The sequence below is a fragment of the Erythrolamprus reginae genome, chromosome 1 (genome assembly GCF_031021105.1).
Source record: "Erythrolamprus reginae isolate rEryReg1 chromosome 1, rEryReg1.hap1, whole genome shotgun sequence".
Taxonomy (NCBI): Eukaryota; Metazoa; Chordata; class Lepidosauria; order Squamata; family Dipsadidae; genus Erythrolamprus; species Erythrolamprus reginae.
The window spans coordinates 8360090-8375707 of NC_091950.1; the positions used below are offsets into that span (position 1 = coordinate 8360090).

The 15618-nt window shown below is 40.7% G+C and overlaps 1 protein-coding gene across 1 annotated transcript in view; it reads left to right on the forward strand.

Annotated features, from left to right (window-relative positions):
* Positions 1–15618, forward strand: part of LOC139157217 (vomeronasal type-2 receptor 26-like) — a 40475-nt gene that overhangs the window by 12595 nt on the left and 12262 nt on the right. Inside the window, exons 2-5 of the mRNA XM_070733793.1 lie at positions 5118–5244; positions 6783–7549; positions 8694–8768; positions 15219–15614. Of these exons, the coding sequence (XP_070589894.1) occupies positions 5118–5244; positions 6783–7549; positions 8694–8768; positions 15219–15614 (1365 nt within the window). The remainder of the gene's footprint in view (positions 1–5117; positions 5245–6782; positions 7550–8693; positions 8769–15218; positions 15615–15618) is intronic.

Here is a 15618-nt window from a genome sequence, read left to right on the forward strand (position 1 = left end):
CAGCGAAAGAAAAGCACAGAGGCTGCCTACTTCAGCCTCTCGTTGCTCCACGCTGCTTCGCCCTGCCTGTCATCCTGGACCTCCATTGTGCTTTCGGGGGGAGCAGCGGGAAAGCCCTGTGCTGTCCAGGAAAGCCGGCTTTCTGGGAAAGCAGCACGCCTTTTAAACATGCTGCTTTCCTGCACCTCTTTCCTGGGGTGGAGTGGCCTCCTCCCCCCCCCCCGCCCAGGAAAGAGTTGCAAGAAAGCAGCGCATTTGAAAAGCGTGCTGCTTTCTCAGAATGCCGGCTTTCCTGGCTGGCACAGGGCTTTCCTGGGCAGCTGGCTTGAGCCTTGTGCCGGTCAGCAAAGCCGGCTGCCCCCCGGAGACATGGAAAGAAGGAAGGGAAAGAGAGGGCGGGAAAGAGAAGTGGAGAGGAAAGAAGGAAGGAGGGAGGGAAGGAAGGGAGAGAAAAGTGAACGAGAGGGAGAGAGAAAGGGAGGAAGAGAGGAAGTAAGCAAGAGATAAATATAAAGGGAGAGAGGGAGAAAGAGAGGGAGATGGAGGGGAAGAGGGAAAGGAAGGAAAAGAGAGAGAAAGAGAAAAAAGTGGAAGAGAGAAGGAAAGAAAGGAAGGGAGAGAGAGAGAGAAAGAGAGAGAGAGGATAGGAAGGAAGAGAGAGTGAGAGAGGGGAAGAAAGCAAGAGAGAGAGAGAGGAGTGGAAGGAAGAGAGAGAGAGAAATGATAAAATAAAGGGGAGAAAAAAAGAGAAATGAGAAAATGATTGAGGCAGAGAATGACAGGAAAGAGAGACAAACAGAGAGAGAGAAGTGACTCTTGATTTAAAGCATATGGTAAAAGCACTTAAATAATAACAGAGAAAAAAAACCCAGCCCTCACCTGTTTTTATTAATAGTTATATTTTTGGATTTGCTGGTTGTTTTAGTTTTAATATTAATAGAGTTTGGTTTTGTTTTATTATTAATTTCTTTTAATAAAAAGAAGAGATTTTATTTATTTATTTATTTATTTGTTTGTTTGTTTGAACTTCTGTGCCGCCCAGTCCCAAGGGGACTGCCGCTCAGACACTATACTTTTCCACCACCCCCAAAAAAAAATTAGAGGGAACATTGCTGGAGATTATAATATATGAAAAATGGTTGCAGGAACTGAGCATGTCCAGGGGTGACATGATAGCTATCTTCCAATATTTGAGGGACTGCCACAGAGAGGAGAGGGTCAGGCTGTTTTCCAAAGCACCACTAGACCAGTTAAGGAAAAATGGATGGATAAGGAAAAATGGAAGATTCAACCTGGAAAGAAGGAGAAATTTCCTAACAATAAGAGCAATGAACCAGTGGAACAGCTTGCCTGCGGAGATTATGAGAGTGCCAACACTTGAGATTTTCAAAAGGAGATTGGACAGACATTTATCTAAAATGGAGTAGGGACTCCTGCTTAGAATAAATAAATAAAAATGAATCTAATTATAGGGAAATTGTCTTGGATATTTGGCTGGGCCTAAGAAGTTCCCACACATAGAAAATTAGACAGCAGCTGGAAGAGATCTTAGAGATGAAACTCAATCTGAAACCCAAATTATTTTTGTTGGGAATAACCATCGACAAAAACAAGAAAAATAAAGTATATTTAATGTTAAATATTTTACCTGTGGCAAGGATAGCATATGATAAAGATACACCCACGGAAGAAGAAATTTTAAAATGCACAGAGATGGACAGATTGATGTTAGAGTTAAAGGATAGTGTTGGGCGAACCCGTTGAAGTTCGAGTTCGTCAGGTTCGGACGAACTTGATGTCGGAGTTTCAATAGGTTCGCCGAACCCCAATCCCAACACCAACACCAATACCTCTGGCCCAGGAGGCTTCAAGCGGGCGGTGGGCAGGAGGGGGAGGCGAGGATGGCTCTGGCTTCAGCCTCCGAGTGCTCCCTTCCCCTCCCCCCTTCCCAGCCATTGCCCGCTTTAAGCTGCCAGCGGAATCCTGAAGTGCTGGGGGGGAGGTTTCAGGCTCCATTAAGTGGCCATGGCTGGCTCCTGGCCATTGCCCATTTGATGGAGCTTGACACCCACCCCCACCAGTGCTTCGCCTCCCGCTGGGCAAGAGGGCAGCTTCAAGCGGGCGATGGCGGGAGGGGCGGGGAGCACTCAGAGGCTCAATCCAGAGCCTTCCCCGCCTCCCCCTCCCACCCACCACCCGCTTGAAGCCTGCTGTGCCAGAGGTGTTGGGCGAATAACCAGCTTCTCTAGAGAAAGAAATGTGTATCTCCCATCAACTGTAAAGTAAAGACAGAAAGAAAGACAGAATTGCACTGCAATTGATGGGAGATACACATTTCTTTCTCTAGAGAAGCTGGTTATTGGCCCGCCCCCTTTTCTCTCTCTCTCTCTTTAAAAGAAAAGAACCTGGTGGAAAGCTAGCCACCCCCAGCCGAACTCACACTCCAGCCAATCCCAGGTCCGTAGCCTTCATCAGATTTTTCTCAGCTGGGCTTGGCATCCAACTTGTGGCTGCTATGTCTTCAGAGCCTGGAGCTGTCATGCAGTTGCAGACCGATGCCAGCACTAAGTCCAGCTAGAGCAGAAGGGGGTGTGAATCTGAACCGTGGGGTGGATGGGTATGGGGAGGAGAGAACCAGGAGGAGAGCTGAGTCTGGCATGACTGATGGAGGAATTCTGGGAGTTGAAGTCCACAAGTCTTAAAACTGCAAGTTGGAAGACCCTCGAGTTAGAGGTTGGGAGTGCAAGGGTCTTCAAACCTGGCATGTTTAAGGCTTGTGGACTTCAACTTCCATTTCTGAGCTAGCATGACTGGTAGAGGAATTCTTGGAATTGAAGTCCACAAGTCTTGAAGTGTCAAGTTTGAAGTTTGTAAAAGGTGTACATGGTTTTAAAATGTATACATGGTTTTAAAAAGTATTCATGGTTTTAAAAAGTATTCTGCTACACTGGAATTTTATTAACCCTGCTGTTCTGTTCGAAAAAACTTCCTAATATTATGTTCCCGGGTCTATTTGACCCGGACTGCAAATTGATCATTTTAGGTACTTATATTTGGTCTTTTTGAAAGCTTTTTTCACCTGGAAACATGTTTGAACATTTCTGCACACAATGGAATGAAAATTGAACTGAAAAAATTAATCCTTATTGGTTTATTTTGCACATAAATGTGCCTCCCCCCCATTTTTGTGAAAGTTTTTTTCAATTTATGGATAGTTTTGCTTGCAAAATGCAGTCTATTTTACTAAAGTTGGTGTGGGATTGGTAGCTTGAACATTTCTGCACACAATTATATGAAAATTGAACTGAGAAAATTAATCCTTATTGGTTTATTTTGCACATAAATGTGCCTCCCCCCCGTTTCTGTGACATAGTCTTCACTTTATGGATAGTTTTGCTAGCAGAATACATTCAATTTTGCTAAAGTTGGTGTGGGATTTGTAGCTTGAACATTTCTGAACATAATGATATGAAAATTGAAGTGGAAAAATTGATGCATATTGGTTTATTTTGCATATAAAGTTATTTTAATTTATATAAAAATGATGCTGTTAATTTCAAACTTACATACTTTTTTTAGTAAAATGGATTTCTTTCATAAAATTAGTTATCTGGCTACAATGTGGTTGATTTTCAAAAGGATATTCCAAATATTTCTAGACAAATATGTATAAACAGTGACAATAATGGCACACAGCAAGGCTGGGGGGGGGTCCCTTTTGTGGCAAAAATAAACCAATAAGAACCATTTTTTTTCAGTTCATTTATATTTTTCTTATATTCAGAAATGTTCAATTTAGTATATCAAACCTTTTGGGGGAAAATAGGGATTTGTAGCCTTAAAAAATAGAAATTGACACGAAATTCAGAAAGGATGGGGGGAGGGGCTTTTTGATCAAAATAAAAATATAAGTCTCAATTTTTCCAGTTCAATTTTCATATCATTATGTTCATAAATGTTCAAACTAGTTTTCCAGTTGAAAAAAGTTTTCAAAAAGATCAAATTCAAGTACCTAAAAAAAATATTTTTGGTCTGGTCATATACGAACAGAAACAGATTCGAAGTTATGATTTTTTTTTGCCCAGAAAACAATTAGCCACCACCCCAAAAATATTTTTTGATGATCAGCATTGTTAAATTGAGTAAATGGATGCCTAAGATTTTAAAGAATATTTCGGATTTGGAGCATAAAAAAAAAAAGTGAAAATGGTTGCAAGCAGCCGAGGGGGGGGGGAGGCCTTATTTCTGATGTTAAAAAACCAGTAAGAATCATTTTTTTCAGTTCCTTTATATTTTTCTTATATTCAGAAATGTTCAAGGTACCATTCCCACACCAACTCCAGTAAAATAGACTGCATTTTGCAAGCAAAACTATCCATAAATTGAAAAAAACTTTCACAAAAACGGGGGGGAGGCACATTTATGTGCAAAATAAACCAATAAGGATTAATTTTTTCAGTTCAATTTTCATTCCATTGTGTGCAGAAATGTTCAAACATGTTTCCAGGTGAAAAAAGCTTTCAAAAAGACCAAATATAAGTACCTACAATGATCAATTTGCAGTCCGGGTCAAATAGACCCGGGAACATAACATTAGGGAGGTTTTTTTTTCCAGCAAGAAAGAAACCTCCCACCCCCCCAAAAAAATTCTCATAGAGAGAACCCCTGAAATGATGAAAACTCATGAAATTTCAAGTTTCAGATATGCAGGGAAAATTTTTTACAGGGACTCAAACTTGGCTTCGGGTCACATACGACCCGAACAGAACAGCATTAAACCATATAATACTACACAATTTGGTTCAGAATGCTTTTTTCCTTGTTTTCCATCTCTAAAATCTAGTCGCGTCTTATAAACCGTTGCGTCTTATACACTGAAAAATATGGTAATTGGATTTGTATGCAGCACCTCTCCGAGGATTCATACATAGCTCATACATTCTGCAGCAAAAAGATTCCTGACTTAACACTTTCTGAGGGACATCTTCACATGACTTTACTTCATCTCATTATAGTTCTAGAAACTGAACGGTCACTTTTATTTCAAGAGTACATCAGGATGTCAGGATGGTTAGTGCTTACATATATTCTTTGGAATACCTTATTTTTCTGCTTAGTCTCTGCCTCAGTCCAAATGTGTGGAAAAATGTCATCCTGGATTTTTCAAACAGAAGCGAGAAGGAGAGCCATTTTGCTGCTACGACTGTGTTCCTTGTCCGGAGGGGACCATCTCCATACATGAAGGTGGGTGACACCAAAGAAAAGGGAAGGCTTTCAGGAAGTGGATTCATCCAAGGCAATTTTCATAAAAGTTAAAGGATAGAATGAATCTCAACAAATTTTTTGTTTATTTTCAAACTGCATGATTTCTCATCAAAATGAAAAATAGTAATGATCTTGATAGGGACTGAGGAATATGGCATATTGGACAGGTTTTCCTGTTAGGAATTGTATTCCTGAGTGATATTTCATTGTAGGACCATACAAGGTAAAAGTTGAAATGTATTACCATATAAGGTAATGTAGAATGTAAAGAATGGATATAGATATATCGATATATTGATATATATTGATGTATGTGTATGTGTATGTGTATGTATATGTATATGTATATGTATATGTATATGTATATGTATATGTATATGTATGTGTATATGTATATGTCCGGACATTTACTACTGCCAGAGAAAATAGTTCTTTTTAGTTTGCACGTTTCCTTCCACATTTATTTATTTACCTATCTATCTGTCTGTCTTTCTGTCTCTCTGTCTATCTATCTCATTTATTTATTTATTTCATTTATATGCAGCTTACTCCAAACGGACTCTGAGCGGCTAACGACAGGTATAAATACAATATAAGTAAAAAACCTATGAAAATCTGAGTTTTTGAAAGTATTTATTTATTTATTTATTTATTTATTTATTTATTTATTTAATTTTTGTGCCACCCTTCTCCTTAGACTCAGGGCGGCTTACAACATGTTAGCAATAGCACTTTTTAACAGAGCCAGCATATTGCCCCCACAATCTGGGTCCTCAGTTTACCCACCTCAGAAGGATGGAAGGTTGAGTCAACCTTGAGCCGGTAATGAGATTTGAACCGCTGACCTTCAGATCTACAGTCAGCTTCAGTGGCCTGCAGTATAGCACTCTACCTGCTGCGTCACCCTGGCTCTTAGAGTTAGAGAATTGTCTCAGATCCATTTCCTATAAAGCATTATTGCAATACACTTTACATCAGCTTCCACTTGTGGATCACTGGAAGGTATCATAGTCCACAATGAGGTGAAATAGACAGTTATGGGTGCACCTCATCACATCGATATTAGCACTGGTGCTAGTAGTCATTCCGGACTAATTGCAAGATCCTATCTTTATCTTTCATCTAACTAAATTCCCGATGATAGGCATTCTCTGAATCCATCTGGAAGAGTTAGCCGCCCCGAGTCTGCGGAGACGGGCGGCATGCAAATCCAATAAATAAATAAATATAAATAAATAAAAGAAGTGCCCTTTAAGATAAACTGATTCATTATTTACCTCTAACAAACTGGATTACCATGAAAATTCTGCACGATACACAGAACATACTTTTGGTCCTAGGATTCCCCCCAATTTCAAAAATGTTAGAAAATGATATTTTTCCTACCTTCCTTTTGAGCAGATATTAAGAAATAAATTTTGCAAAATGCTTCTGGTATCATCTGTTATCCCAAAAAGATGTTGCTTGAAATGTAAATGACAGAACGTTAAGGAAATGTTGATTTTTTATTTTCTCAGATACAGAAAAATGCACCAAATGTCCAGATGATCAATATCCAAATGTGGAACGAGTTCAATGTATCATCAAAGTTATAACCTTCCTGTCTTTTGAAGAACATATGGGCAGCATCCTTGTTTCTTTTGCCTTACTTTTCTTCCTAACTGTAGTCCTTGTCTTAATTACATTCATTCATTACCAAGAAACTCCTATTGTCAAAGCCAACAACCGAGACCTCTCTTACATCCTCCTGATCTCCCTCCTACTTTGCTTCTTGTCTCCATTTCTCTTCATCGGTCAACCAAGGAAAGCCACCTGCCTTCTCCGACAATTGGTTTTCAGTAACACCTTTTCAGTGACCATTTCTTCTCTTTTGGCCAAAACAGTCACAGTGGTGTTCTCTTTCCTTGCTACAAAACCAGGCAACCAGGTGAAGAGGTGGTTGGGGAAGAGCTTGGCCAACTCCATCATCCTTTCTTGTTCTGTGGTCCAAATTGCCATCAGTTCCATCTGGCTGGGAGTTTCTCCCCCATTCCCTGACTTTGACCTCCACTCCCAGCCTGGAGTGATCATCCTGCAATGCAATGAAGGATCTGTTGTCATGTTCTACATCACCCTCAGCTATCTGGGCTTTCTGGCCTCCACCTGCTTCACAATGGCTTTCCTAGCCAAGAATCTGCCAGAGGCTTTCAATGAAGCCAAACTGATCACCTTCAGTATGCTGATCTTCTGCAGTGTTTGGATCTCCTTTGTGCCCACTTATTTGAGCACCAAAGGAAAATACATGGTGGGTGTTCAGGTCTTCTCCATCTTGACCACCAGTGCCGGTCTCCTGGGCTGCATCTTTATCCCCAAGTGCTATATTATCATTCTGAGGCCAGACTTAAATACAAAAAAGCAGATTATGACCAGAAGAAATGTAGAAATGTGAAACAGAAAAATATTGACTCTGAAATATTTTCAAGAGTCCAACCCTTGAATATGTTGCATGATGTTCTCCATATCTGTGTGGGACAATGATTTTGCTTGGAAAAATTAAAGCACAATCGGACAATAATGTCCTCTATTCTTGTCCATCAAATTGCAAGATGGCCACTTTTAATGTATGAACAGAGTAATCCTTGCTTACTAAATTTATGCACAGACAGAAATGTTTATATTGGGATTAGCTGTGATTAGTCAGCCACACACAAATATATTAACTTGAATTAAAGTTTACTTTGAGAAACAACATCTTCAGTTAAACAATATAAAGTCATACACAGATGGATAGCCATCTGTCAGAAGTAGTGTAGGGTTTCCTGCCTAAGCAGAGGTTGGACTAGAAGACCTCCAAGGTCCCTTCCAACTCTGTTGTTGTTGTTGTTGTTGTTGTTGTTGTTACATAATAAATCAGAATAACAATCCAAATATTACCAAGTACATAGTCTTTCTTACCAGTTGTCTTTGTCATAATCATCAAAGAAAGATATCAATTCTAAACACATTTTAGCTATAATATATAACTACAATGCAGAGCATGCAGAGAATTGAAGAGCAAACCTAACAGTGAGTAGCCATTAATAGTGAGTAGTTTAGACAAAGAGAAACTGAGAGGGTGACTCAGAGAAATAAGCTATGAACTTGAGCTCCCTCTTCTGGCAGTCTGTAACACCTGCAGCCAATATATTGCCAACCTAACAGTTATGGACATATTCCTAACATTCTCCCTTTGGGTAGGTCAATATATAATATCTTACATCTTCAAACCATAGTTTTCATAACAGTCTTTGTGTTTAATTGTACCGTGCTTTATTGAAATGGTCTGCAGTGTTCCATTCAGTCATGCAGTATTCTAAAGTAACCATTTTATTTTGAACACAATGTCTAACATTCAAACATCACAAATTAGTATGTTTAGATTCTGTTTTGTTGTACATACTCCTGGTCAGTTGGAGGATGATGAAGAACTTGAGGACTCTGATACAGATAGTGTTTATGAATTAGTGGTGGGCCCGGGGTTACAGGTAGTAGAATAGGTGGGATGCCAGCCACAGGATGTTGCTATGAGTCCAGAATCTAGCAAGGAAGAATCAGACATTCGATGTGTCGATCCTAAATTCAGAAGTGTCCAAAAACGTAAGGAACAAGTGTTTGGAAGAAGATATTAAGGGGAGGAATGGGTTAAATACTGGAGTGATGTATTTGGTACATCAGGGGGTCAGTGGAGAAGAAGGGTGGAGTTTCAATGTTGTAGAACAAAAATGGAAGGTGTTCCCGTTCGGCTTCCAAGCAAGCAAACTCATTCTGTGTTATTTTCTAGTCATTTCTGCTGGTTTTGAATCATGCTGTGAGTACATAAATCTTGATGAATGGAGGAAGCTGGGAGGTATGCAAAAGGAATGTAATTAGGAGAGATAAGGGGGGAACAAGAAATGTGCTATTATGAAGTGTATTTTGAATACGGAAGGAAGATAATAAAGATGGAGTTTCTTTGTTTATGAAATACTGCATTTAGTAACAGTTAATTGTAATAGCTAAAATTCTACCAGAAACCAGAACAGTTTTAACAGCTAAACTATTAGGCATACTAATTGCAAATTTATTGTCTTCATACACAGTAAATGTCTCATGTGCAATAATTCCTATATCCTTTAACAAGGATATAGGCCTGGAATACGGCTGCTGCGGAGGCTCTTGACCGGATTGCGCCTTTGCGACCTCTCTGTGGCGCTAGACCCCGTAGAGCCCCATGGTTCAACGAGGAGCTCCGGGAGTTGAAACACCAAAAGAGACGTCTAGAGAAGCGATGGAGGAAGAGTAGGTCTTAATCTGATCGAACACTTGTAAGAACTTCTATTAAGACTTACAAAGTGGCGCTCAAGGCGGCAAGATGCGCGTACCATGCCGCCTTGATTGCATCAGCGGTATCCCGCCCGGCCGCTCTGTTTAGGGTGACCCTCTCCCTTCTTAACCAGGGGGGAGTTGGGGAGCCCTTGCAGAGTAGTGCCGAGGATTTTAACACGTTTTTCGCTGATAAAGTCGCTCAGATCCGGGTCGACCTCGACTCCAATTGTAAAACAGAGTTGACTGACAACGAGTCAGTCGAGGTGACTGGGGCATGTACTTGTCCACCTGTCTGGGAAGAGTTTGATCTGGTGACACCTGATGAAGTGGACAAGGCCATTGGAGCTGTGAGTTCTGCCACCTGTCTACTGGATCCGTGTCCCACCTGGTTGGTCTCGGCCAGCAGGGAGGTGACACGTAGCTGGGCCCAGGAGATTACCAACGCTTCCTTGGGGAGGGGAGTTTTTCCATCACTCTATAAAGAAGCGCTCATGCGCCCCCTCCTCAAGAAGCCCTCCCTGGACCCAGCCGTACTTAACAACTATCGTCCAGTCTCCAACCTTCCCTTTATGGGGAAGGTTGTCGAGAAGGTGGTGGCGCTCCAGCTCCAATGGTCCTTGGAAGAAGCTGATAATCTAGGTTCCCAGCAGTCGGGTTTCAGGCCCGGTTACAGCACGGAAACCGCTTTGGTCGCGTTGATGGATGATCTCTGGCGGGCCCGGGACAGGGGTTTATCCTCTGTCCTGGTGCTCCTCGATCTCTCAGCGGCTTTCGATACCATCGACCATGGTATCCTTCTGCACCGGTTGGAGGGGCTGTGGGTGGGAGGCACTGTTCTTCAGTGGTTCTCCTCCTATCTCTCTGGCCGGTCGCAGTCGGTGTTAGTGGGGGGTCAGAGGTACGCTCCGAGGTCTCTCCCTTGTGGGGTGCCTCAGGGGTCGGTCCTCTCCCCCCTGCTATTTAACATCTACATGAAACCGCTGGGTGAGATCATCCAAGGACATGGGGTGAGGTATCATCAATATGCCGATGATACCCAGCTTTAAATCTCCACCCCATGCCCAGTCAACGAAGTGGTGGAAGTGATGTGCCAGTGCCTGGAGGCTGTTGGGACCTGGATGGGTGTCAACAGACTCAAGCTCAACCCGGATAAGACGGAGTGGCTGTGGGTTTTGCCTCCCAAGGACAATTCCATCTGTCCGTCCACTACCCTGGGGGGGGGGAACTACTGACCCCCTCAGAGAGGGTCCGCAACTTGGGCGTCCTCCTCGATCCACAGCTCACATTAGAAAACCATCTCTCAGCTGTGGCGAGGGGGGCGTTTGCCCAGGTTCGCCTGGTGCACCAGTTGCGGCCCTATCTGGACCGGGACTCATTGCTCACAGTCACTCACACCCTCATCACCTCGAGATTCGACTACTGTAATGCTCTCTACATGGGGCTACCTTTGAAAAGTGTTCGGAAACTTCAGATCGTGCAGAATGCAGCTGCGAGAGCAGTCATGGGCTTACCTAGGTACGCCCATGTTTCACCATCACTCCGCAGTCTGCATTGGCTGCCGATCAATTTCCGGTCACAATTCAAAGTGTTGGTTATGACCTTTAAAGCCCTTCATGGCATCGGACCAGAATATCTCCGAGACCGCCTCCTGCCGCACGAATCCCAGCAACCGATTAGGTCCCACAGAGTGGACCTTCTCTGGGTCCTGTCAACTAAACAATGTTGGTTGGTGGGCCCCAGGGGAAGAGCCTTCTCAGTGGCGGCCCCGTCTCTCTGGAACCAACTCCCCCCGGAGATTAGAACTGCCCCTACTCTCCCTGCCTTCCGTAAAGTTCTTAAAAACCCACCTTTGTTGTCAGGCATGGGGGAACTGAAACAAAATTGTAAATTAAATGAATAACCGAAACCAATTTTCTTATATTACCGTTTGTATTAGCTGTTGAATTAATTCACTATAAGATGTGTTTGGTGGACATGTACAAAATGATTAATTAATTGATATATTTTTTGTTTTGTTTTGTTTGTCTGTTCTTTTTGTTTTTTTCTTTATTATGTATGTTACATTTCGTGTTTTCAATGTATTTTTATGTTTTGTTTTTAATGTAAATAACTCAATAAAAATTATTTTTTTAAAAAGAGAAATCAAACCATCTTTCTCTCTCCTAAATAAACAAATATCAGCTATGCCAGCTTTAAAATCCATAGAAACTAATTCTTTTACAATACACTTATTCTATTCATAACCTGATCGCTTTAATTCATAAAGACTTTTCTTTCATTTCCAATAACCAGTTTTTCCATCATCTTTTAAACCTAATGGCTTTTTTTCATATAAATGGTATGTTGTAAAGTTGCATATAAATATGCAGTTTCAACATCTATATGATTTATTATGCATTTATTTTTGGCTGCCCAAATTATGCAATCGTTGGGTCACTACTGGATTTCCATACCAGTAGGAACCCACCTCTGCAGCACATTGAACTGCACCTGGAAGAAACCTGGCAGCTGGTATAGCTCATGCAACAGAAGTATAATATGGGTGAATTTAGTAATACACTTGATTGTAAACATTATTTCATTTTGGATCAGCTGTAGTTTTTCTCCTGATGTTTCTCAGGGTGGAAAACTCACCCTGTGAGGTCTGTCTCATGGATAGAGAAATACAGGTAATCCTCGACTTATAACCATAATTGAGTTCATGTTGTTAAGTGAGATGTTTGTTAAGTGAGTTTTGCCCCATTCTACTATCTTTATTGCAAGGATGCATGATGGCTTATACATTATCCATGATAATCCATTATTTATTTATTTATTTATTTATTCATTCATTCATTCATCTATCTATCTATCTATCTATCTATCTATCTACCTATCTATTTATTTATTGCGGGTCATCAAGTCCAACCCCCTGCCTAAGCAGGAACCCTATAGCATCCCATCCAAATGGCAGTCCAATTTCCTCTTTAAAATGTCCAGAGTATTGGAGTTCACAACGTCCGCTGGTAGGTTGTTCCACCGTTTGAGCATTCTGACCGTCAGGAAGTTCTTCCTTATTTCCAGGTTGAATCTCTCCTTGGTCAGCTTCCAGCCGTTGTTCCTCGTCCGGCCCTCCGGTGCCCTGGAGAATAAAGTGATCCCCTCCTCTCTGTGGCAACCCCTCGTATACCTGTAGACTGCTATCATGTCCGCTCTGGCCCTCTTTTTCTCTAGGCTATCCATTAAATAAGGCTAATTAAGTTTATGAAAATAGAAAGCCTCACAAAGCAAGCTGAAGCTGAGGCATGAGGGTGAAGCATGTGATCCAGCCTATTAGTATGTCTCGGTTCAGCCCTGTGCGAAACCTTAGACATATGCTCAGCAGAGTTGTTGTTGTTGTTGTTGTTGTTGTTGTTGTTATTATTATTATTATTATTATTATTATTATTATTATTATGTAGATTTGTATGCTGCCCCTCTCCGCTGACATTTCTTCTGAAGTTTTTGCTAACACAGAACTGCCAATACAACTACTCAGATTGAGGATTCCTTTTCCCCAAGTGCATTATTTTACATTTGGAAACATTATACTGCAGTTTCCTTTGCTTTGACCATTTATCTAGTAAGGCTAAATCATTTACCATATTACAGATGCCTCCAGGAATATCAACCCTATTGCATACTTTAGAGTCGTCGGCAAATAGGCAAACCTTCCCTACCAAACCTTCCCCTGTATCACTCACAAACACATTAAAAAGAATAGGACCCAGAACAGACCCTTGTGGCACACCGCTTGTAACCTGTCTCTGCTCAGAATACTCGCCATTAACAATAACTCTCTGATGTCTATGCTTCAGCCAGCTGCAAATCCATTGAACTATCCAGGGATTACGTCCAATCTTCACTAATTTATCTATCAGCTCTTTATGTGGAACCGTATAAAAAAGGCTTTGCTGAAGTCCAGATAGGCAAAAAGTCTAAAGACTCATCTATGCCACTGAGTTTGGGGCCATTAGATTTTAGCCCCTGGCCGATGAATTATATCCATGTTGTTGAGTGGGTAGGATTGATTTTTAATAATGGTTAGATTAGATTAGTGGGTTTTATATTAATTGGATTTAGGATTATATTGCATTGTTCTTTTATATATTGTGAGCCACCTCGAGTTCTCAGAGAGGGACGGCATATAAGTCCAATAATAAATAAATAAATCAGTCAATCAATCTTCATGCAGCGTAACTCTCTGGACATGACCTGACAGGAAAGGTGTACAACCACTACACAACAATGTACATCAATCCCCAAAGATGGATCTACTATTTTTCTTCAAGATGCTCTTCTCCAGCCACTCCTTAGTGAATGGAGTTCTGAAGAAATTTAAGGTCCTCAGAGGAGATGTTAGTTCCCACTGTAATTTTCAAAGTTCTAGTCTCTGGAGCCTCTTCTGCTAATTCTCCAGTGATTGTCTTTGCGGTAAATAACAGAACAACATGGAAGTGATCTTGCATTAGAAAAGGACAAATGCCTCAGTCACATACAATGTAGCACTGGTTTTGGTACAGGTATGGATGGTGTCCTTGGATGTACTTTCTCTCCTTTCCAGGTGAAGCTTGGTTTATCTCTCTCTGAATCCAGAAAGTCACCAGAATTTCCACATTATAAAAGTGCTTTCAATTCATCTAAATGTTCAATTCACTCTCACTGTTCTTTCTTAGAAACAGGAAGGGAGTTGATTCTGACACATGAATTATGGATCTTCTGCTTGTGCTTCTGTTGCTGCTGCTGTCACAGCCAGTCTCTGGGAAGCTTGGAATGAAGTGCCTGGTGAATTTTGAGAATGAGGATGAAAAAAAACCATGGAGCTTTTACAGTCCAGGAGACCATATCATTAGTATGATCAACACTGGAACTAAAATATTACATACAACAATGTTGTCTTTCAACACGGCTCCTCATTGTCAGATTGAGTTGTAAGTCATTCACTGTGATGGGGCTTCATTCCCTCCATTTGCAGTTCTCAATTCTTTTCTTCTTATTTCACTTATGCCTATATTGTAGGACCTATTTCTTGAACTGTTTTGATTTCCATTGCTTCTCTGTTTTATCTCCTTTCATAGAAAAAAAAATATTCCATCCAAAGATTGGGGGGGGGGGAAATAAGCACCCTCCCCCAAAAAAATCCAGATTCCATAACTTTTCTGGTCTAATGCTTAGTTATACTTCAATACCAACTTCTTATTTTATTTTATTTTTTATTTATTGGAATTTGTCAAACAAAAATGAGAATAAGAATAAAAGAATAAAAATACAGTGACCCTATTGTTCTATTGAGTCCTATGGGATTGGCAGCATAGAAGTCGAATAAACTAAACTAAACTAAACTAAACTAAACTAAACTAAACTAAAAACTAAACTAAATTAAATTAAATTACTCCTTGGAGAGGGGCGGCACACAAATCTAATATATTATTATTATTAATAATAATAATAATAATAATAATAATAATAATAATAATAATAAAATTAGTGCACCTGCATGCCCCCTATGTTATCCATGATGATAAGTCTCAATGCTATTGCTAATGCTAATACTATTAAAATAAATGCTGATGGGTAACTATCATTTGCCTCTGGTTTTGGATTGGCATTAGCTTAAGACTCAGAAGGCTTGTGGAGACAAAGAGCATTCAATTGAAAAAAAATATTTTGCTTTTGGTCTTGATGATGATGATGATAACATGAACATTTTTTATATCAGTTCACCTTTTGATAAGTTTAGACTACTACGCTACGTTTTTAATATTCAATTGGTCAACAAGACTTCCAGACTTGTGCAAAATTTCACACTTGGCTACAACATCCATGACAACTATTTGAACACACTGTTGACTTCAGATGCCTTGATGGATATGCTCTCTACTGGAGAAGGCAATGTTCCCAACTACGGCTGTGGAAGGAAGGACCACATTTTGGCTCTTATTGATTCAGCTACTTATGACATCTCCATCCAGATGTCAACATTAGGAGACACCTACAAAGTCCCTCAGGTTT